Below are 22,720 nucleotides of genomic sequence, written 5' to 3' on the forward strand. Positions count from 1 at the left end.
ACAAGTCCCGGATTGATGATTTAATGTTGGAATTATAACACATATCTATCTCCCCAACACATATGCCATGCATGTCCAAACTAGTGAAGAAATCATACATGCAACTTGGTACCTGCAAGAAAATCTGATGTAGTTGCTAATGTCGATGTCTTCTTTCGCTTTCCTACTCTTCCTTTGCCTTCTTGCTCCAAGAATCTAAGTATGCCACACCCTCCAAGAGTGCTCCAAGAAAACTCTAAGTATCCCAGAGTATGAGAGAGAGAGAGAGAGAAAATGAGAGAGCTCCAACATTGAACTAACCAAGACTTAGCACTAACCAAGCTTGCCCACTGATCCTCAAAAACCTTTTTATTAATGATGCCTCTATTTTCTTCATTTTCTATAATTTTCCATTATTTTCCTTCATTTTCCTCCTCACATGCAACCTATGACCTTTCACCTTCCTTTTCTCCTAATTTCCATTATTTTCATAAATAAAATGCTAATAAATGCCTAATGCCTTTCCATTGGGGTGTCACTTTATCTAGCTCAACTCACATTTCTCGACAATGTTTCTACCCTAAGAAGGGTCTCAACTTTTCTTTAAAATTTTAGAGTGTGTAGTGTTGTTCATCCTTAATGCGGCATCTTTGGTTTACATACCAAAAAACAACTTTGTCCACATTATCGTCAATCCTCCTCAATCTCAACATTTTCTCCAATTTAGGTTGCATTTTTTATGTGGTGTCTTTGACTTATGCTAGTAATATTTCATTCATGTTAGATTTTATGGCTTGGACATTGAACCAACTAGCTTGCAACAACATCATTGATTATATTTTTACAAAATCATACCAAGAAACATCCTTTCTCACTTGTAATTTCATGAATATAATAGATGATCCATCAATTTCCTTCCATTTGATCATGTTTGAAAACCTCTATAACTCCAAAACATACTCCACATACAATGCATTCAATTCTTCATACTAATACAATCATTTCCTTGTAAAATTTTCAATGAATCATTTCTTTATACAAATCTACCTCTTTAATTAATTTTTCAGAAAATAAATTACATTACAACTACATTGTCAAAATATAGAATGAAATTAATAAATTACATTATAACTATAATGTCAATTTTCTCCAAACTTGTTAGTCATCTCATTTAAGCTACAATCAAAAGCATCAAAAGACAAAAAAAACACACACACATATATATTATTTCAATTGTAACATACATCAAAAGCATTATAGGAGAAGCGCGTACGCGCGCACTCACACACATATATATAATCCTCAAAAACATATATGAAGGTTTATCCTTGAAGATTGAGTGAAAAACATATATGATGTTTATCCTCGAAAAGTGGGTGATTAAAATACCCGCTTGACATACAAGAAAGGACTTGGAAACGAAGTTGTTTTTAGTGCGACTTTTTGGACTTTCCGGTGTTGGAATCTGGCGGAAAAATTTGAGGTGAAATCTTGATTTGTGTTATTTAAACTGGTTTTTTGACTGTATATATGGATTTAGCACCCTGAAAAACCCTTAGGGCACATCGATTGTGCAGGGGTTACCCATTAAACTTATGATTTCAATAAATTCCTACCAGATTTTAGAGAAATTAGATGGGAAAAACCTACTGGAAAAGCTTCCAAAAAATCTCACTAAAGACAACTCGCTTGGGAACCACTTTGGCTTTAAATACGAATAAAGGTTCTCTTGGTTAATTGAGAATAGAAGTTTACCCTTTATTAGTAAAGTCGTTAAGTTTATTGTATGAGTTAGTTTTTAAAATACGATTTAATTTAAAGAAAATGTATTTTTTTTAATAATATGATTTTTTAATAATTTAAAATGTGATTATTTTTTTAAATAATATATATATTATTTTCAAATAAAATTATTTATTTAGCAAATTATTTAAATTGATTATAATTTTAAATTATTATTATTATGTATTATATTTAGAAGCTCATTTCAACTAAGTATAGCTTAGATGTTGTAATATCATGTCTTATAAATATTTTGACTTGGTCAAATTATAGAAAAATAAAATAAAATAAAATAATAAAAAAGTCAAATCAACGAATAGTTAAAAGTATAAAAAAAATTAATAATTTTAATTTTAACACATAAAATTTATTAATTAATGTTAAATTAAATTGTTGAATTCTTTGAAATTTTATGGCTTTTCTCGTAGTATTCTTCTTTAATGTAGCTTTTTAAAAGCAAAAAAATCTAATAATTTTTCAATAATTTTTAGACATGTGTGATTTATATCCTTTGAGTTAGTTACCCGAGAACCCACAGTAATAACCATATTCTGTCAACTTTTCAAATCCCAACAAGGATTCATCATCAGGACTATTTCTCATAATAATTTTTCAATAATTTTTAGACATGTGTGATTTATATCCTTTGATTTAGTTACCCGAGAACCCACAGTAATAACCATATTCTGTCAACTTTTCAAATCCCAACAAGGATTCATCATCAGGACTATTTCTGATTAATAATTAGAGTCTTTAAAATTCCTCTAAATGTAATAATTTTCTTTATTTTCTTTAAAATCTAATATATGATTTCGTTTACATTATGAAATTATTATAAAATTTTATAATTTCAAAATGATATTGTTTATCTATTTTTTTCCACGCTATTATATTTGTTGTCTATTATATTTTTCCACAGTATTATATTGGTGGTCTATTATATCAGTGGCTACGGTAGAGATGACATTTTTCTATGGAGTGTGCTAAGATCTCATGAAAAACAGATTGTTTTATATTGCAAATTCTCTTTCTTCTGAGACAAGCTTGATTGGTATAAATGGAAACCTCTTCGAACTCAAGAAAAAAGTCATTCGCCATGTTAAGCGAGTTTCCTCTTACCAAATTATTTCCATTAACGTTTGCTGATATTATTTTACAAGCTGCCCTTATTGTAAGGTGAGGAGCATTAATCACGATTTGTTGAATCAAAATTTGGTAAAAGAAAATTGTTTTAGTTTTGTGATAAATTTTTAAGGTAATTATGTTGAGTGTTTCACAGTCTAATATGGATAAGATATTGTAGTGGTTCAGATAAGTTAAATCAAGCAATATTAAATAGAAAAAATTAATAAATTAATATCAATTTATTATGGGGAGATATTATTATGAAATATTAAAATATAATGTTAGTTAAATTATAAAAGTTAAATAGAGAGTTAAATGGGTTGGTTGTAGGCTTTCAAAATCAAGTTTGATTATGGATCAAGACCTTTGGCATATCCAAAAGTAGTGTGAATATTCCTCCTATGAGTATTATCATTATCACAGTTTATAAATAGAACAAATAATACAAGTTAAAAGGACCACATAAAAGATGCATTGAAGCTTACTATCCATATGAAGTTTTTTCTAATAAGGATGAAAACAAATATTTTTTCATGAATTTTTGTAGTAATATTATCTATATAGCTTTTTCTGAAAATTCTAAGGTAAAGTAGGAAAAATGTATTAAGAAGAAGCATGCTAGCTCAAAGTACAGGCACTCAAAACTTTCTCTTGAAATAGGCTTAAGGGTGTATATGCATAATGTAATTTTGAATCATTTTATAAATGAATGAAAATTAAGGTTTTAAGAAGAAAAAAAAGAAGAAAAATTAAAAGAAGCTAATAATAATAATAAAAAAAGAGAGCTAAATTTAATTTGTTATATTTGTTTTTATTAATAAAATTACAATTCTTTTAAATAAATAAATAAAGAATTTAATCATAATATGCATATTAGATTGAAAACAATTTAAATAATAATTTTCAAAACTTTATTTTTAAATTTAATTAATAACCATATACAAATTTAATACTTTTCTCTCTCACACACACATATATATAATTTAATGTTATGTATATTAAGAAGTTAAATTCTTAACAAAATTTATTTTGTATGATTAAGAGGCCCAAGACCTGCTAGTATTTAGTTGGAGTGAGAGGTTACCCCTTTAGGGACTATTAGCTTGTCATTCAAGGTGAATTTAAAATTATAAATAATAACAACTAGTCTAGATCTATTTTAACTTTTGATCTACTAAATGTTAAGAAAGATCAAATCTATTGAGATGCAAATCTCTTTTGAAATGAAAAAATATTTGATTTAGATTTGATTCTTCCATACACTTACAGATTTAAAAATAACATCAAAATGAACTAATAACTAATAATATAATAACAGTTTTTAAAATTATCAATAAAATTTTATTTGCTGAATTTTCACATCGTAATATCCAATGACTTTGTGAACATAGGAATATATCATCTTAATATCCAATGACTTTCGTGAACATAAAAGTATGTCCACATACCACAAATCACAAATACATGATGACAACATAGGTCAAATCGGTGTGACTGTCTTCTTTTTCCAGGAAAATGAAACCACTTTCTTTACCACTTGTAACCACTTGTGGCATCCAAGAACATGAAACTATCATTACATTAATGGAGTGACATGGAAATTACTAAGAAATTCGACTTAATGCTTAGGTCTAATCAATGTGATACATGGGGGCTGGTGGTGGCAGGATTTGAAAATGCACTGACTAAGAAATTGCCTAACAAATTCGGCTAAATGCTTTGTTTAATCACAATGCATCAATGTATTGACCACGAAATTTCCTAAAATATTTCTATTTAATGCCTTATGTAATCAATGCGATACCTGGTAGTGACAGGATTTGAAACTGCAATTGACTAAGAAATTGCCCAGGAAATTGGCTCAATACTTTATGTTTATCACAATGCATCCCTATATGGTTGGTAATTTGCTCAATACTTTATGTTTAATCACAATGCATCCCTATATGGTTGGTGGCAAGATTCGTAGATATCTGGGCGGTGGCAGTCTCAAAAATTTATTTAATTATTTAAAAATGGCCCACAACTTGGACTAAATGCTTTATATCTAATCAATGCGTCATACCTGGTAGTGGGAAGAATTGAAAATGCATTCGGGAAGAAGTTGCCTAAGAATTTCTGCTAAATGCTTTATGTTTAATCACAACACATCAGTGGTATGTGGTTGGTAAAGTTTTGAAAATAAATAGGGAGAAATTGCCCGGAACTTCTGCTAAATGCTTTAGGTCTAATCAATGTGTCACATCCAAGACACGAAAAAGCAGTGACCAGGAAATTGCCAAGGACTCCTCGCTGCCCCGTTCAAACTAATGTATTATTACTTCCTTCCATCCATTAAACAAAAAAAGGTATTAATAGTAAGAGAAAAGGCCTCACGACTCAGTTTCTTCAAGAAAACAAGAAGTTCAGAAATCAACCAGATTTCAGTGCTCAATTTTTCAATAGATTGGCTGAATATTGGCCGAATATTGAGAGTGATTAAGGCGCATAATACTGGTTACTCTGAAATAGTGAGACAACACTATCGAGAAGAACGACAACACTATTGAGGTTAAGTACGCATTTCCCGGCTCTGCAACGCATCTTCATCTTTACTTCATTGTTATTCATTTCTATAATATCCCATGGCTTCCTCCTCAACATCCACCTCACATAGCATCAACAACGACTATAAATTTGATATTTTTATAAATCATAGGGGTCCCGACGTCAAAAGAACCTTTGCCACCAATCTGTACAAACGCCTTCGCATACATGGCTTGGAGGTATTCCTGGATGAGCCGGAATTGCGCGTGGGAGAGAATCTGACCCCTCAAATTAAAAGCGCCATTAGAACATCCTCTGTGAATATTGCAATTTTTTCTCGGAATTATGCATATTCAACATGGTGCCTTGATGAGCTTGTACTGATGGTGGAGTGTATGTCAGACTATAAGTCCACCATCATCCCGCTCTTCTGCGACGGTGTCAAGCCTTCAGACCTACGATGGGTGGGGGGCGGAAAGGGAGTGTACGCTCAAGACCTACGCAAACTTCAAGAGAAAACAAATCTGGATGGTCAACGACGATACCGCTCTGAAGAACTTGAGAAATGGAAGACTGCTCTGTCTGCAGTTGCAGATATAACAGGTTTTGACGGAGAGAAGTATAACAGGTGAGAACAGCAACCGTCCATGTACATCTTAGAACTTGATTCGTTGAATTATTAGATAGATAACACCATGTGTAGCCATTTATTATTATTGGTTTGTATTTCATTTTGAAAAGGGTCCATGTACATCTTAGCATTTAATTCGTTGAATTATTAGATAGATAACACCATGTGTAGCCATTTATTATTATTGGTTTGTATTTCATTTTGAAAAGGAAACGAGAGCGGTGAAGATGATTTTCGTTTACGTGGTGGCAATAAGCACTTCTATAATAAGATCAATAAAAATCTCTTTTTTCTTAGAGCAGTTGAAGTACAATGGTAGCGAAAGTATGGTAGGATACTGATAACCTGAAAGGCCAAAATCGCATAGCTTCTGGCTCAATTAGTTACTAGTCTTCTATGCCCTACTGTGGAACAAAAACTTTATGAAGGGAGAGGAAATCGGGACAGTTCGTGATTAAAACTTTTAAGGGTTGCAGATGGCCCATGGATATATGGGCCTCATTTATTTCTAATTAGGGCTAATGACGTAAATTCGACTGTTTATAATTTCTTCTTTCCGTTCATGCCTCCCTAGTGCTTGCATTTTCTTTTTTCAGATTTTTAGCTCTGCCCTTTTCGTTGAATGTGACTATCCTTCGCTAAATCACTGTTTATATTTGGTTTCTTTTATTGTTTAAGTGGGAAGACAGGTGTCTTGCAGTGCCTTAAGGCGGTCTTTGAACTCTGCAACCTTCCCTTCGTATTCAAAGAAGAACAGCTCCTCGAAGACGTCGTGGAAGCAGTGCTGGAAAAAGTTAAAATAACGCTGCATGTGTCAGAATATCCAACAGGCTTGCAAGAAAAATTAAAAGATTTTGAAACCACAATGCCATTGCAGCAGGACGTTGGGAAGGTTATAGTTACCGGAATTGTGGGCCTTGGAGGGGTTGGCAAAACCACCCTAGCGAAAGAGTTCTTTAATATTCAAAGATCAAAATACAAGCGATTTTGCATTTTAGAAGATATCAGAGACAATCCTTTAACTACCTTGCAGAAATACCTTCTAAAGGACTTAACCCAGAAGAAGGACGAGGAAATACGCAGCATTAATGAAGGTAAAGGAAAGCTCCGAAGGCTTCTCCCATCTTCTGATTGTCTCATTATTTTAGATGATGTAGATAATATTGAGCAGCTGCAAGCATTACTTTATCTAGCGAAAGATGCCCTTAAAAGCAGTAGCTTAATTTTAGTGATATCTCACAATAAGGATGTTCTCACAAGCTCAGACATCCAGAATCATCCATATACATTCTGAAAAGCCTCAATCGACGACACTCCCAAGAGCTCTTTTGCTCGCATGCATTCGGCCAGAATCATCCTACTACGGGATTTGACATAGTGGTTAACAAGTTTTTGGATTCCTCCCTTGGATTACCATTATCTATTAAAGTGCTTTCCTCGCTTCTTTATGGAAAAAAATGATTTAAATCATTGGGAAGCACAATTTAGCAAAATCTCCAACATGCTATTTCTGGCCCATCTATTTATAAGCTTCTCTAATCCCTTCACAACCTTGCTATTGTGCAGCAGTTTCATGCAAGTTTCTAGAAAGGTCGTAAGTATAGAAGGATCCATTTCTTGATCAGGCTTATCCTTGCTCCTTGAGGTGGAGGCTTTGACAAAGCTCTTTTTTGCTTCCATGAACGTTTCAGTGCGTACTCCAAATAAAATTTAGTGTCCTTTGGTAGAGTTTTGCGAACCCATGTGTTGTGTTTGGGTTATTTCCCCTTATCATCGCCCGTTGCAATTCCACTTCGGAGCACTCTATTCACATTCAGATCCTCCTCGTGAGGTTCAGCCCTCATCTTCTGCAAGTTTTGAGTAAGTTGAGGTGGTAGCACCCCTTTGTCACGTATCCTTGCTATCAGCGTAGGACAATCTTTTGTCTCATGATCAAACTGACTACAATATTTACACGATAATCACGTTAGGTTAGTGCATTAATGGGCATAATGTCCTGGTCCTCCACAGTGGTAACAGATCAGCTGTCCCCGACCTCTGCTAGGTCCTCCTCCGCCTCGGCCTCGTCCGTGCCCCTAAAATCTTGTTCGCGTCATCCCAACATTCTGGTCAGGGAGCCGAATTTATGCCTAAACCCTATAGGCAGGTGTTTTATCCATCATCAATTCATAAATTCTGCAGTTGCGCTCATCATGCCCTACTGACCTGCAAAAGTTGCAGAATAGTTGTTGCGGTGTTTGTACAAACTTCTGCAGCAAATGACAGTTATCCGTCGCATGTTTTCCTACTACCTGATATACAACGCACCACAACGTAGGCCCCGCGCTTGGTCCTGCTTGGGCTTCCAGCCTCAAAGGCATCGGTCCTCCTCCTGCAATATAGTTCGCAAAGACTAGGTAGTGGTCTTTGTCATGCCCCTAACTTTTACATTTCAGGCACCATACCTCTTTGCACACCTCCGGTCGAACTATTCTGTCCTGCTTCAAACTTTTCATTTCAAGGAAAATATTTTGCAACAGTGCATGGATCTACTGAACCCTCGGATTCGGATCTTGCATCGGTGTTTCATGCAGTCTCATTGCAATCTCCAAGGCCTCTGCCTGAGTCGTAATCTTTTGTTGTGATATTGCAACCCTTAAGTGTGGCAGGAGCAAAGCCACGAACCATCTGCGGTGCTGTCCATCTGCTAAGTTCATATTGGCTTCGTGGATTTTTCACTTCAACCTTTGATCCAATTCCCAAGGTGTCTCGCCTGGTTTCATTGCGATTTCCTTGAACCCCACAATTGACTGTGCCTCAGATTTAGGCCTACTGAATTCTTTATTCAACGCGGTCTAGATGTCTCCCACTCCAGCGTTTGGGTTATCATTAGAGTACTTGATGTACCAAGTTAGCGCGTGATCCTGCAAAGCACTAACCAATGTTTCCTTCTTCATGAGATCATCTGTGACACCCTGAGCTTCCCATACAACGTTCACGACGAACCAAAACTGATATGGGTTCTCATTTCCCAAGCCTTTAAACAAAGGAAACTTCACTGAATTTTCCATGTTGAACTGTGGTGGAAGTGGTGGTGGTATGGGTGAAGTCGCAGGTGATGGTGGAGAAGATGGAGGTGGCATGGGTGGAGGTTGCAGTCGCAGGAATCCCTGTCTTATTAACTGAATTGCACTTCGCGGAGAAGCCTGTGTTACTCCCTCTTCGTCACCCAATGGAGGTGAAATCAGTGGGCTATACTCAAGACCCTTTCTTCCTTCGTTTTTGTAAGTCTTTCCACTTCGTGTAGCTCTGAACATCAAGGTACCTGCATAACCCATTTTTCGCACAATAACATCTTAATCCAGGTATTCAAAGACTTCAAGTACTTACCTCGCGAACCTTTGAAAAAGTGTCACTCTGCCTTGCTGTAACCAACTGAGGTATCGACCACGAATTCAGTCACAAATCCTCCTATGATGTGATCGAGCCAATGATCAACAGCATGGGAGATCTTATCCTCAGAGGCTTCCAGTCTCTGTACCAACTACGGGGTCCAGACAATAGGACCGTCAAGTCTCCACCTCCCTTGGCTATCCGCTAGCTTCGCGATCCACTCGTATAACTCAACTTGAAAGGAACAGAAAAAGATCTCGTGAATTTTTGTATATAGGTATCTATGCAGCCACTGTTCCTTTGCCAACCATGGATTTCTATTCTCTTGCGTTGCGAATTCGTGGATCTTCCTGTCCAACCAGTCTTCGATCTCTTTCTTATTTGGGTTCTAGTGATACGACATCACACATATCTTATGCAGATTCCGGTCCCGGTAACGGAACCATTTGTTGGCTGTGTGGGGCCTGACCCAAGTTCAGCGTTAGTTAGCCAAACAAATCCCTACACTACTGGCCCTTTCGGCATCAGCTCGCGGAGCGCAGATCGAAGTCTCACCCGAAGCAGTATGGGGAGATGTTGGAACCAAGTTTCTGCACCCTGAGATGGTCGTGATATCGGGTTATACCCTCTGTTCCTACTTTTGCGTAGGTCACTAAGCTTTAGGGCTATGTCAGTCTAGCCCTTTATTTTGTCCTTCAGTACCCCCGCGAAGGTGTATGATTGACCTTCGTGCAGCCTTAACATGTAGTCCAGGTACTTTCGTGCTGCTATGACAACGTATTGTACAAGTTCCCAAGTTATCTTATGTGTTTTACTTATCTTACTAAACAGTCACAGTTAGCGCTGTGTACACTAATATTCTTACTTGCATTCAATTAACTAATATAATCACATACATTCGCGCATCACATAAACATTGTAAATGAAACCCAAAACGCAATATAACCAGATGCATTAACAGGAAATAAATACAAAGAATTTGCAAAATACTTCTCTTTATTGATATCTTCAGATTATTATAGATTCTATTTGCCTTGCGCACACAGCTGTAGGGGTCCGCGCACTCAGCTGCAGACTTCCACCCTAGCCCTCTGTGCACTTAGCTACAGAGCCTCTACCTACGCTAAGACCTGAACACTTAGACTTCTCTACCAAGACTCTTCACTTCATTCTTGAAACTACAACTAAAATACTTAGAGCTTACTTACTTAGCTCCTTTTTATACCATCCCATGGTCCGCGGGCCATGGGTGGATCTTTACAGCCGACTTTACACTTTACAACATAAGGGCAGACAACCCTTTATGACTCTTGACACCTTTGCGCTCCGCGACCGCAAAATGCAGAGACTTTACAACTTTATTACACAATTGACCCAAAACATGGGATTTTAGACCCAAAACTGTCCTTGGGGGGTCCCGTTCCCAACAACATGATATACATTTATAGTACATGGTGTGACCCTTGGATTCATATTCCAAGCGGTCTCTTGGACTCCCTTTGGCCGTTCAACTTCCACACAACCCTTAGAGGATTAGGTGTCCAATAACAACAAAAATCAACATTGATGCATAAAAAACAATGCCTAGAACATTGAATGATTTCAATACATAATAAAACAAATGGATAAAAACAAGAAATAATGGGTTGATAATACAACAAAAATTAGCATTTCTGCATTAAAAAAAGCCTAGAACATGGAATGATTTCAAGACAAAAACAAATGGGTAGAAAGAAGCTATAACACTAACAAGTAAAAAATAACATTGAAAAACTACACGATCAATCACATTTAAAATTCAATTAAGTTCAAGGGATGAAACAATGTCCATATAAAAGTTCTAAGTTAAAATATAATAATTTAAGATAACACATGTAAAAATCTTATAAGAAGTATAAGAGTTGTGCTTTATCCAAATTATTTTAATTGATGCCAACTTCATACATGGGCTCTCTTTTTTTCTTCGATTGTATAATAATATCCATTTCACAATCAAGATGACTTGATGACTTAGTTCTCCTTTTTGAAGATCATGAAGACTCTTAAAGGGAATAACAACTTCAACTTGTGTTTATACTGAAATAACTCTATTTGACATCCATACCACCAAGCAAACCATCTAGAAGTTCTTGTAGCATCATCTATGTAACTTTTTCCAGTACTAGTTTAAGTGGTTGTTGCGACATTCTCTTATTTCATAGAACTATGCAACAATCTAATTGGGTCGAGTTGATTTTATGTGTATTTTGTTTTTTTAGGGTGTCACTTTATCTAGCTCAACTCACATTTATCGACAAATGTTTCTACCCTAACAAGGGTCTCAACTTTTCTTTAAATTTTTAGAGTGAGTAGTGTTGTTCCTCCTTAATGCGACATCTTTGGTTTACATACCAAACAACAACTTTTCCTGCATTATCGTCAATCCTCCTCAATCTCAACATTTGCTCCAATTTAGGTTGCATTTTTTATGTGGTGTCTTTGACTTATGCTAGTAATATTTCATTCATGTTAGATTTTATGGCTTGGACATTGAACCAACTAGCTTGCAACAACATCATTGATTATATTTTTACAAAATCATACCAAGAAACATCCATTCTCACTTATAATTTCATGAATATAATAGATGATCCATCAATTTCCTTCCATTTGATCATGTTTGAAAACCTCTATAACTCCTAAACATACTCCACATACAATGCATTCAATTCTTCATACTAATACAATCATTTCCTTGTAAAATTTCAATGCATCATTTCTTTATACAAATCTACCTCTTTAATTAATTTTTAAGAAAATTAATTACATTACCACTGCATTGTCAAAATATAAAACGAAATTAATAAATTACTTTATAACTACAATGTCAATTTTCTCCAAACTTGTTAGTCATCTCATTTACAAAAGGTTAATGCCCAAACCTATATATGAAACACCACCATAAATTTCAATTGTAACATACATCAAAGGCATCATAATTGTAATGTACATGAAAACATATATGAATTTTATCTTCGAAAATTGGGTGAAAAACATAGATGATGTTTATCTTCGAAAAGTGGGTGATTAAAATACTAGCTTGATATACAGGAAAGGACTTGGAAATGAAGTTGTTTTTAGTGTGACTTTTTGGACTTTCTAGTGTTGGAATCTGGCGGAAAGTTTTGAGGTGAAATCTTGATTTCTGTTATTTAAACTGGTTTTTTGATTGTATATACGGATTCAACACCCTAAAAAACCCATAGGGCACTTAGATTGTGCAGTTGTTACCCATCAAACTTGTGATTTTTTTATTTGTGTTATTTAAAATGGTTTTTTGACTATATATATGGATTCAACACCCTAAAAAACCTTTAGGACACTTAGATTGTGCAGTTGTTACCCATCAAGCTTGTGATTTCAATAAATTCGTGCCGGATTTTAGAGAAATTAGACCGGAAAAAACTAGTGGAAAAGCTTCCAAAAAGTCTCACCAAAGGCAATTGGTTTGGGAACCACTTTGGCTTTAAATAGGAATAAAGGTTCTCTTGGTTAATTGAGAATATAAGTTTACACTTTATTGGTAAAGTCGTTAAGTTTATTGTATGAGTTAGTTTTTAAAATATAGTTTAATTTAAAAAAAAATGTATTTTTTTAATAATTTAAAATGTCCCTTTTTTAATAATTATATATATATATATATATATATATATATATATATATAATTTTATTTTAAAATAAAATTATTTATTTAACAAATTATTTAAATGGATTATAATTTTAAATTATTATTATTATGTAATATATCTAGAAGCACATTTCAACTTAGTATAGATTAGATGTTGTAATATCATCTTGTAAATATTTTGACTTGGTCAAATTGTAGACAAATAAAAATAAAATAAAATAATAAAAAACTCAAATCAATGCATAATTAGAAGTATACAAATAAAAAAATAAAATTAATAATTATAATTTTAACACATAAAATTTATAATATTAAATTAAACTATTGAATTCTCTGAAAATTTATGGTTTTTCCCATAGTACTCTTCTTTAATGTAGCCTATTTAAAAGCATAAAAGTCCAACAAATTTTCCAATAAAAATAATTAGTGCCTTTAAAATTCCTCAAAATACAATGATTTTTTTTTTTTTAATCCTATATATAATTTGTTTACCTTATGAAATTATTATAAAATTTTATAATTTTGAAATGATATTGTTTATCTATTTTTTTCTACACTATTATATTTGTTGTTTATTATATCAATAAGATCTCCTAAACTAGATTATTCAAACATAAAGCTCAAAAATCATCCAAAAAACAATGAGGAAATCAAATTATTTTATACTACAAATTTTCTTTAAATATTTTGTGAGACAAACTTGATCTATGTAAATGGAAACCTCTTCAAACTCAAGAAAAAAGCCATGCGCCATGTTAACCCAGTTTCCTATAACTCTTACCAAATTCTTTCCATTAACATTGCCTGATATTATTTTACAAGCTGCCCTCTACCAACATTTGCATTGTAAGGTGAGAAGCATTAATCACGATTTGTTGAACCAAAATTTGGTAAAATAAATTAAATTGTTTTAGATTTGGGATAAATTTTTAAAGTAATGATGTTAAGTGTTTCACAGTTTAATATGGATTAGATATTGTAGTGGTTTTAAATGGATAAATTTTTAAAGTAATGATGTTAAGTGTTTCACAGTTTTCAAAATAAAGTTTGATTATGGATCAAGACTTTCGCATATCTAGTAGTGTGAATATTCCTCCTATGAGTACTATCATTATCACAGTTTATACATAAAACAAATAATATAGGCTAAAAGGTCTTATTTTTTTTGTATAAACACTTCACATAAAAGATGCATTGAATCTTACCATCCATATGCAGTTTTTTCAAATAAGGGTGGAAAAAATTATTTTTATCAATTTTTGTAGTAATATTATTTATATAGCTTTTTCTGAAATTTCTAAAATAAAGAAAAATGTATTAAGAAGAAGCATGCTAGCTCAAAGTACAGGAACTCAAAACTTTTTCTTGAAATAGGCTTAAAGGTGTATATGCATAATGTAATTTTGAATCGTTTTATAAATGAATGAAAATTAGGGTTTTAAGAAGAAGAAAAAAAAAAAATAAAATTAAAAGAAGCTAAAAATATTAATAAAAAATAAGAACTAAATTTAATTTGTTATATTTGTTTTTATTAATAAAGTTACAATTTTTTTTTAAATAAATAAATAAAGAATCTAATCATAATATGCATATCAGATTGAAAAAAATTTAAATAATAGTTTTCAAAACTGTATTTTTAAATTTAATTAATAACCATCTATATATATATATATATATATATAATTTAATGTTTTGTAGGTTAAGCTTTTAAAATTTTAGCAAAATTGATTTTGTATGACTAAGAGACCCAAGACAAGTATTTAGTTGGAGTGAGAGGTTGCCTCTTTGGGACCACTAGCTTGTCATTCAAAATGAATTTAAAATTATAAATAATAATAACTGAGGTAGATCCATCTTAACTCTTGATCTACTAAATGCTAAGAATGATCAAATCTATTAAAATATAAATATCTTTTAAAATGAAAAGAGATTTGATTTAGATTTGATTCCTCTTTATATTTACAGATTTAAAATTAACATTGATATAAACTGATAACTAAAAAGTATAATAACAATTTTAAAAATATCATTAAAATTCTATTTGCTAAATTTGGGCATCGTAATATCCCATGACTTTGTGAACATAAAAATACATGGCTTTTGTGAACATTGATGTCCAAATAGCACAAATACATGATGGCAAGATACGTCAAATCGGTGTGACTGTCTTCTTTTTCCAGGAAAATGAAACCACTTTCTTTACAACTTGTGACCATTGTGGCATCCAAGAAATTGACTCAGAAATTGCCCGGGAAATTCGCTAAATGCTTTATGTTTAATAACAATGCATCCATATATGGTTGGTGGCAAGCTTCGTAGATATCAAAAAACTATTTAATTATTTAAAAATTACCCACAACTTGGACTAAATGCTTTATATCTAATCAATGCGTCACAACTTGGACTAAATGCTTTATATCTAATCAATGCGTCATACCTGGTAGTGGGAAGAATTGAAAATGCATTCAGGAAGAAGTTGCCTAAGAATTTCTGTTAAATGCTTTATGTTTAATCACAATACATCAGTATATGTGGTTTGTAAAGATTTGAAAATAAATGAGAAATTGCCCGGAACTTCTGCTAAATGCTTTACGTTTGATCAATGCGTCACATCCCAGACTCGAAAAAGCAGTGGCCAGGAAATTGCCAAGGACTCCTGGCTGCCCCCGTTCAGACTAATGTATTATTACTTCCTTCCTTCCATCCATTAAACAAAAAGGCCTCACTCAGTTTCTTCAAGAAAATAAGAAGTTCAGAATTCAACCAGATCTCAGTGCTGAATTTTTCAATAGATTGGCTGAATATTGAGAGTGATAAAGGCGCATAATACTGGTTTCTCTGAAATAGTGAGACCATAAAGGCGAGGAGGACGACAACAATATTGAGGTTAAGTGCGCATTTCCCGGCTCTGCAACGCACTTTTAATCTTTACTTCTTTGTTATTCATTTCTATATCCCATGGCTTCCTCCTCAACATCCACCTCCACCTCACATAGCGTCAACAACAACGACTATGTGTTTGATGTTTTCATCAATCACAGGGGCCCCGATGTCAAGAAAACCTTGGCCACCCATCTCTACCATCGCCTTTGCAAACATGACTTGAGGGTATTTTTAGATGACCAGGAATTGCGCGCGGGAGATACTGTAAGCCCTCAACTTGAAAGCGCCGTTAGAACATCCTCTGTGAATATAGCGATTTTTTCGGAAAATTATGCGTATTCAAAATGGTGCCTCGATGAACTGGTAAATATGGTAGACTCTATGTCAAAGTACAAGTCCACCATCATCCCAGTCTTAACGATGAATTTCGTTTGCGTGGTAGCAATAAGCACTCCTATAAAAAAAAAAATCAATAAAATCTCTTTGGAAAAATAATGAACAAATAAACAAATATCCTAGAGCAAAAGCAAATTAAATTCATAAAAATTTCATAGTTAAATGTGATTAAAACTTCCGATGCATGTATATAGGCAGCTTTATTTGTTTCTAATTATGATTAATGATAAAGATGAAACCAAATCTAGATTAAATATCACTCAAAATAAATTCTTCTTTCCTGTCTATTATTCTTTTGAGATCTTTAGTTCTGCCCTTGTACTTCATAGCGAGTGTCTGATGTTCAACCACTGTTCATGTTTGGTTTCTTTCACTGTTTTAGTATGGAGCAGCTCCTAGAAGACGTGGTGGAAGGAGTGCTGAAAAATGTGAAAAGAAGACTGTATGTGTCAGAATATCCAAAAGGCTTGGAGGGAAAATTAGAAAACTTTGAAACCACAATGTCATTGCAGCAGGAAGATGGGAAGGTTAGAGTTATAGGAATTGTGGGCCTTGGAGGGGTTGGCAAAACCACCCTAGCAAAAGAGTTCTTTAACAATCAGAGATCAAAATACAAGCGATGTTGCTTTTTATTTGATATCAGAGACAATACTTTAACTACCTTGCAGAGCTACCTTCTAAAGGACTTAACTCAAAAGGAAATGGAAATACGCAGCACTGATGAAGGCAAAGAAAAGCTCCGAAGGTATCTTCCATCTTCTGATTGTCTCATTATTTTAGATGATGTGGACCATATTCAGCAGTTGGAGGCATTACTTTTACCAGCGAAGGATGCCCTTAAAACCAGTAGCTTAATTTTAGTGACATCTCGCAATAAGGATGTTCTCACAAGCTCAGACATCCCAGAATCATCCATATACATTCTGAAAGGCCTCAGTCGACGGCACTCCAAAGAGCTCTTTTGCTCGCATGCATTCGGCCAGCATCATCCTACTGCGGGATTTGACATAGTGGTTAACAAGTTTTTGGATTCCTGCCTTGGATTACCATTATCTATTAAAGTGCTTGCCTCGCTTCTTCGTGGAAAAAATGATTTAAATCATTGGGAAGCACAATTTCGCAAAATCTCCAACATGCTTCCTGATGATATACAAGGCAGGCTAAGAATTAGCTACGACGGTCTTGATGAGGAGGAGAAAAAGATATTCTTAGACATTGCCTGCTTCTTCAGAGGAGAAAAAAGAGATAGAGTCATTAGAATATTGAATAGAACCGGCTGGGAAGGAACGCTAGGCCTTTGGAAGCTGGAAAACAGATGTTTGGTGCAAGTGGACAGTGAAAACCGTCTGAGAATGCATGACCATGTCAGAGACATGGGCAGATATCTGGCGGAGAAGGAACCTCCTGATGGTGAGCTTCGGCTTTGGAACCCAACTGCCAACCTTTTTCATAAGCTTTCCGGCCAATTACCTGTAAGTATTTTGAAGTGTTTTCGACAGATTTCCAATTAGCGTCCTGTTAGTTTTGAATTCTTAAAACTTTGCAAGAATGAATCTTGTTTCTAACAGCTCTGAGTGAACAATTCAGGTGCGTGGAATTAGCCTGGTAGATGGAAATGAGTTTGAACAATCTTTCGAAAACCTTGCGGAGCCTGCTCGCACTCGTTTATTGAGTAATATGAGCGGGTTGCAGTTGCTTAAGGCTGAAGGTTATTTTCCTAAATGCCTATTGAATGTTTGCCACCATTTACCAAACCTAATATATTTAGACTGGCTGAACTGTCCCGAGTCCTCCTTCCCTTCCTGGATTCCAACAAAGAATTTAAGAGTTTTACATATAAAGGGAAAACGTCTTAAAACACTCTGGCAACACGAATCTCAGGTATTCTTCTTAAATTTCTATTTTTTGTTTTTTCTTCAAATTGTAAAAATTTACTGCATTTAAGAATTGTCTTCCTCTAACACACTGCCTGTGACATTTACAGTCTTAGACGTACTTTAATAATGTATGTGAACAATGCAGGCACCTCTGCAGCTGAGGGAATTGTGTATTCGCACTTGCTATGGTCCCGGTCGTCGTCTTGAAAGTTTGCCAGATTCGGTTGGGAACCTAGCACGCCTCCAACATCTCAACTTGTCGCAGTGCTCCGATCTACAGACGCTTCCGTACTCGGCTGGGAACCTAGCAGGCCTCCAACATCTGGACTTGGGTAGTTGCTACAATCTGCAGACACTTCCCGACTCGGTTGGAAACCTAGCGGGCCTCCAACATCTCAACTTGAGCTGGTGCAAGGCTCTGCAGCGGCTTCCGGACTCGGTTGGGAACCTAGCACGCCTCCAACATCTGGACTTGAGCTGGTGCTCCGCTCTGCAGACGCTCCCAGACTCGGTTGGGAACCTAGCACGCCTCCAACATCTGGACTCGAGCGCGTGCAGCGCTCTGCAGACGCTCCCAGACTCGGTTGGGAACCTAGAACGCCTCCAACATCTGGACTTGAGCTTGTGCACCGCTCTGCAGACGCTCCCAGACTCGGTGGGGAACCTAGCACGCCTCCAACATCTCAACTTGAGCTTGTGCACCGCTCTGCAGACGCTCCCAGACTCGGTGGGGAATCTAGCAGGCCTCCAACATCTCAACTTGAGCTCCTGCTCCGCTTTGCAGTCGCTTCCAGACTCGGTTGGGAACTTAGCAAGCCTCCAGCATCTCAACTTGACCTACTGCAACGCTCTGCAGGGGGTTCCGGACTGGGTTGGGAACCTAGCAGGCCTCCAACATCTGTACTTGGGTAGTTGCTGCAATCTGCAGACGCTTCCGGACTCGGTTGGGAACCTAGCAGGCCTCCAACATCTGTACTTGGGTGGTTGCTGCAATCTGCAGACGCTTCCGGACTCGGTTGGGAAGCTAGCAGGCCTCCAATATCTCGAGTTGAGCGGTTGCTGCTCTCTTCAGCGGCTTCCGGACTCGGTTGGGTCCCTAACAGGCCTCCAACATCTCGACTTGACCTGGTGCTCCGCTCTGCAGCGGCTTCCGGACTCGGTTGGGAACCTAGCAGGCCTCCAAGATCTCGACTTGAGAGGGTGCTCCGCTCTGCAGCTGCTTCCGGACTCGGTTGGGAACCTAGCAGGCCTCCCATATCTCGACTTGAGCAAGTGCTCCGCTCTGCAGTGGCTTCCGGACTCAGTTGGGAACCTAGCAGGCCTCCCATATCTCGACTTGAGCGAGTGCTCCGCTCTGCAGTGGCTTCCGGACTCAGTTGGGAACCTAGCAGGCCTCCAACATCTCAACTTGAGCTACTGCTCCACTCTGCAGATGCTTCCCGACTCGGTGGGGAACCTAACAGGCCTCCAACATCTCAACTTGAGCAGCTGCTCCGCTCTGCAGATCCTTCCCGACTCGGTCGGGAACCTAGCAGGCCTCCAACATCTCAACTTGAGCAGCTGCTCCGCTCTGCAGACGCTTCCCGACTCGGTTGGAAACCTAGCACGCCTCCAACATCTCAACTTGAGCAGCTGCTCCGCTCTGCAGACGCTTCCCCACTGGGTCGGGAACCTAGCACGCCTCCAACATCTCAACTTGAGCGACTGCTCCGCTCTGCAGCGGCTTCCGGACTCGGTTAGGAACCTAGCGGGCCTCCAAGATCTGGGCTTGGGAGGGTGTTCCACTCTGCATACCCTCCTACAGTCAGTTTGGGATCTAAGAGGCCTCCAAAGTCTTGACCTGTCCGAATGCCCCGCTCTGCATATGCTTCCAGACTCAGTCTGGAAGTTGAGAAGCCTCCGAAGACTTGACCTGTCTAATTGCTCCGCTCTGCAAAGGCTCCCAGACTCGATTGGCTACTTAACGAGCCTCAAAACTCTTGACTTGCCCGGGTGCTCCGCTCTGCAAAGGCTCCCAGACTCGATTGGCAACTTAACGAGCCTCCAAACTCTTGACTTGGCCGATTGTTCCAATTTAGAGATGGTGCCCAATGTTGAGCATTTGGGTTCGTTGGAGTATTTTGTTGTGACTCAATGTTCCAAACTGCAATGGGATGCTGAAATAGTAGAGCAGCTGCGCCAACGCCTGGGAAAAGGGGGCTTTATTGAAGAAAGTTCGCAAGAAAGATGGTCGTCAATAGGAGTTTCCAGTGATGGAGAAGGTTTCACTGAAGAAAGCAGCAATGTTGGAGAAGGTTTCAATGAAGAAAGCAGTGACGAAAGCCGGTAAATATGCTTCAGTGAAGAAATCGGGTATATTGGTGACGAAAGCTCAAGCTGGGGAGAAGGGTGGGATAAGGAAAGTGGGTATATCGATGACGAAAGCTCGGCAAATGGCTCTAGTGAAGAAAGCGGGTATATCAGTGATGAAAGCTCGGCAAACGGCTCCAGTTGAGAAAGGGTATCCGAGGGACGAAAGCTGGGGACCAGACTCCAATGAAGAAAGCGGGTATCCGAGGGACTAAAGCTGAGGAACAGACTCCAGTGAAGAAAGTGAGTGGTAAAATATAACAGCACTTTCCGAATGACAATCGTGGTCTGGTGGCAACAGTGCAGTGTAGTGTGTATTACTAAAGAAATTTATCAAGGATTATATATTTGCAGACCTAAGTTTTTCATTAAAGATTATTATGCATCAAGGATTATCTATTTGGAGAACTAAACTTTTTTGAAAAGGTTTAAAGATATAAAGTGTTATTATAAAACTCTTTGAATCAATTTAATATTCATTTAACACAAATTTATTGAGATTTTTACCTTAAATTTATGTAAATTCATTTAATATAAATTTATGTTAAAATTCATTGAAGATTATTAAAAAAACACAGGAAGAAATTAAATAACTTTTAACTTTTTGGAAGTGTTAAAAATATTTTTTTAATATAAAATTAAAATATTTTTTATATGTTTGATTTTTTTTTAATAAATTTAATTATTATTTTACGAATAAATTTTATTTTATAAAATTACATAAAATTTATTAAACTTGTCGGAGTGCTCCTATCTGCAGAGGCTTCGGGACTCTCGGTTGGGAACCTAGCAGGCCTCCAACATCTGGACCTGGGAAGGTGTTCCACTCTGCATACCCTCCCACACTCAGTTTGGGATCTAAGAGGCCTCCAAAGTCTTGCCCTGTCCGAATTCCTCGCTCTGCATATGCTTCTATACTCAGTCGGGAAGTTGAGAAGCCTCCGAAGTCTTGTCCTGTCTGAGTGCTCCGCTCTGCAAAGGCTCCCAGACTCGATTGGCAACTTAACGAGCCTCCAAACTCTTCGGTTGGCCCGTTGTTCCAATTTAGAGATGGTGCCCAATGTTGAGCATTTGGGTTCGTTGGAGTATCTTGATGTGTCTCAATGTTCCAAACTGCAATGGGATGTGGGAATAGTAGAGCAGCTGCGCCAACGCCTGGGAGAAGGATTTATTGAAGAAGGATGGCTAGAAGATTCCAGTGATGGAGAAGGTTTCAATGAAGAAAGCAGTGACGAAAGCTGAGAAATAGATTTCAGTGAAGAAAGCAAGGGAGTTGTAAAATATAATAGTTTATATATTTGGAGACCAAAGTTTTTGATTAAAGATTATTATCGAGGAAGAATTATATATTTGGAGAACTAAACTTTTTTTTAAGGGTTTAAAGATATAAAGTGATATTATAAAATTTTTTTGAATGAGTTTTATATTAAATTAATGTAAATTCATTTAATAGAAATGTATGTTAAAATTTATTAAAAATATACGGGAAGAAATTAATTTACTTTTAACTCTTTGGAAGTGTTTAAATTTTTTTTTAATATAAAATTAAAACTTTTTTATATGTTTGATTTTTTTTAATGAATAAATTTAATTATTACTTTTATGAATAAATTTTATTTAAAAAATTTACAAGAATTTTTGTGTTCAAGTTTCTGTGATCCATAATGAATTATAAAAAGTCTTTCTGTAGAAATCACATGAGCCCTTAGATCTTTAAAAGACCTAGTGGACCCCAAGAATATGAAGGGTGTTTATGTTATCCCATGCTCTTGTGGGACTCCCTTCATTGGTGAGACTAATCGCTCGATTAATCAAAGGATTTGTGAGCATGCTACTGACATCAAGCATGGCAGGACGCGCTCAAAGCAGACATCAAGCACGGCAGGACGCGCTCAAAGCATCACATCTACATTGAAGACCAAGTTGTTGCTAAGGTTAGTCATTTCCATCATCGTAAATTGAAAGAGGCCCTAGAAATTGAAAAAAGAGCCAATAATTTGAATAGAGATGATGGTTGGAATATTAATAGAAGTTGGGTCCCTGTCTTGTCCTCCTAATAATTTATTTATTTTTATTTTTATTTTTTTGTCAAGTAGAGAGTAGAGATTGGCATCCTTTTTATAGTATTTGTTG

At 36.2% G+C, this 22,720-nt stretch overlaps 1 protein-coding gene across 1 annotated transcript; it reads left to right on the forward strand.

Annotated features, from left to right (window-relative positions):
- The first annotated feature begins 5,265 nt into the window (after nucleotides 1-5,265).
- Nucleotides 5,266-20,942, forward strand: LOC149236493 (uncharacterized). Its single transcript, XM_089372409.1, has 4 exons — nucleotides 5,266-6,040; nucleotides 16,744-17,833; nucleotides 17,949-18,242; nucleotides 18,384-20,942. Exons 1-4 carry the CDS (start codon nucleotides 5,511-5,513, stop codon nucleotides 20,565-20,567), a joined length of 4,098 nt encoding a protein of 1,365 aa, XP_089228535.1. The 5' UTR covers nucleotides 5,266-5,510; the 3' UTR covers nucleotides 20,568-20,942.
- Nucleotides 20,943-22,720: the final 1,778 nt, after the last annotated feature.

Source organism: Pinus tabuliformis, chromosome 8 (assembly GCF_031772625.1).
Source record: "Pinus tabuliformis cultivar Carrire ecotype Pingquan chromosome 8, CPIR1, whole genome shotgun sequence".
Taxonomy (NCBI): domain Eukaryota; kingdom Viridiplantae; phylum Streptophyta; class Pinopsida; order Pinales; family Pinaceae; genus Pinus; species Pinus tabuliformis.

Bases quoted from the DNA above. Each gene is read 5' to 3' on its own strand.
- LOC149236493 (XM_089372409.1), top strand. From the start codon at position 5,511: ATGGCTTCCTCCTCAACATCCACCTCACATAGCATCAACAACGACTAT. The intron at 6,041-16,743 runs GTGAGAACAGCA...TCACTGTTTTAG, and splicing joins GACGGAGAGAAGTATAACAG to TATGGAGCAGCTCCTAGAAG. The intron at 17,834-17,948 runs GTAAGTATTTTG...TGAACAATTCAG, and splicing joins AGCTTTCCGGCCAATTACCT to GTGCGTGGAATTAGCCTGGT.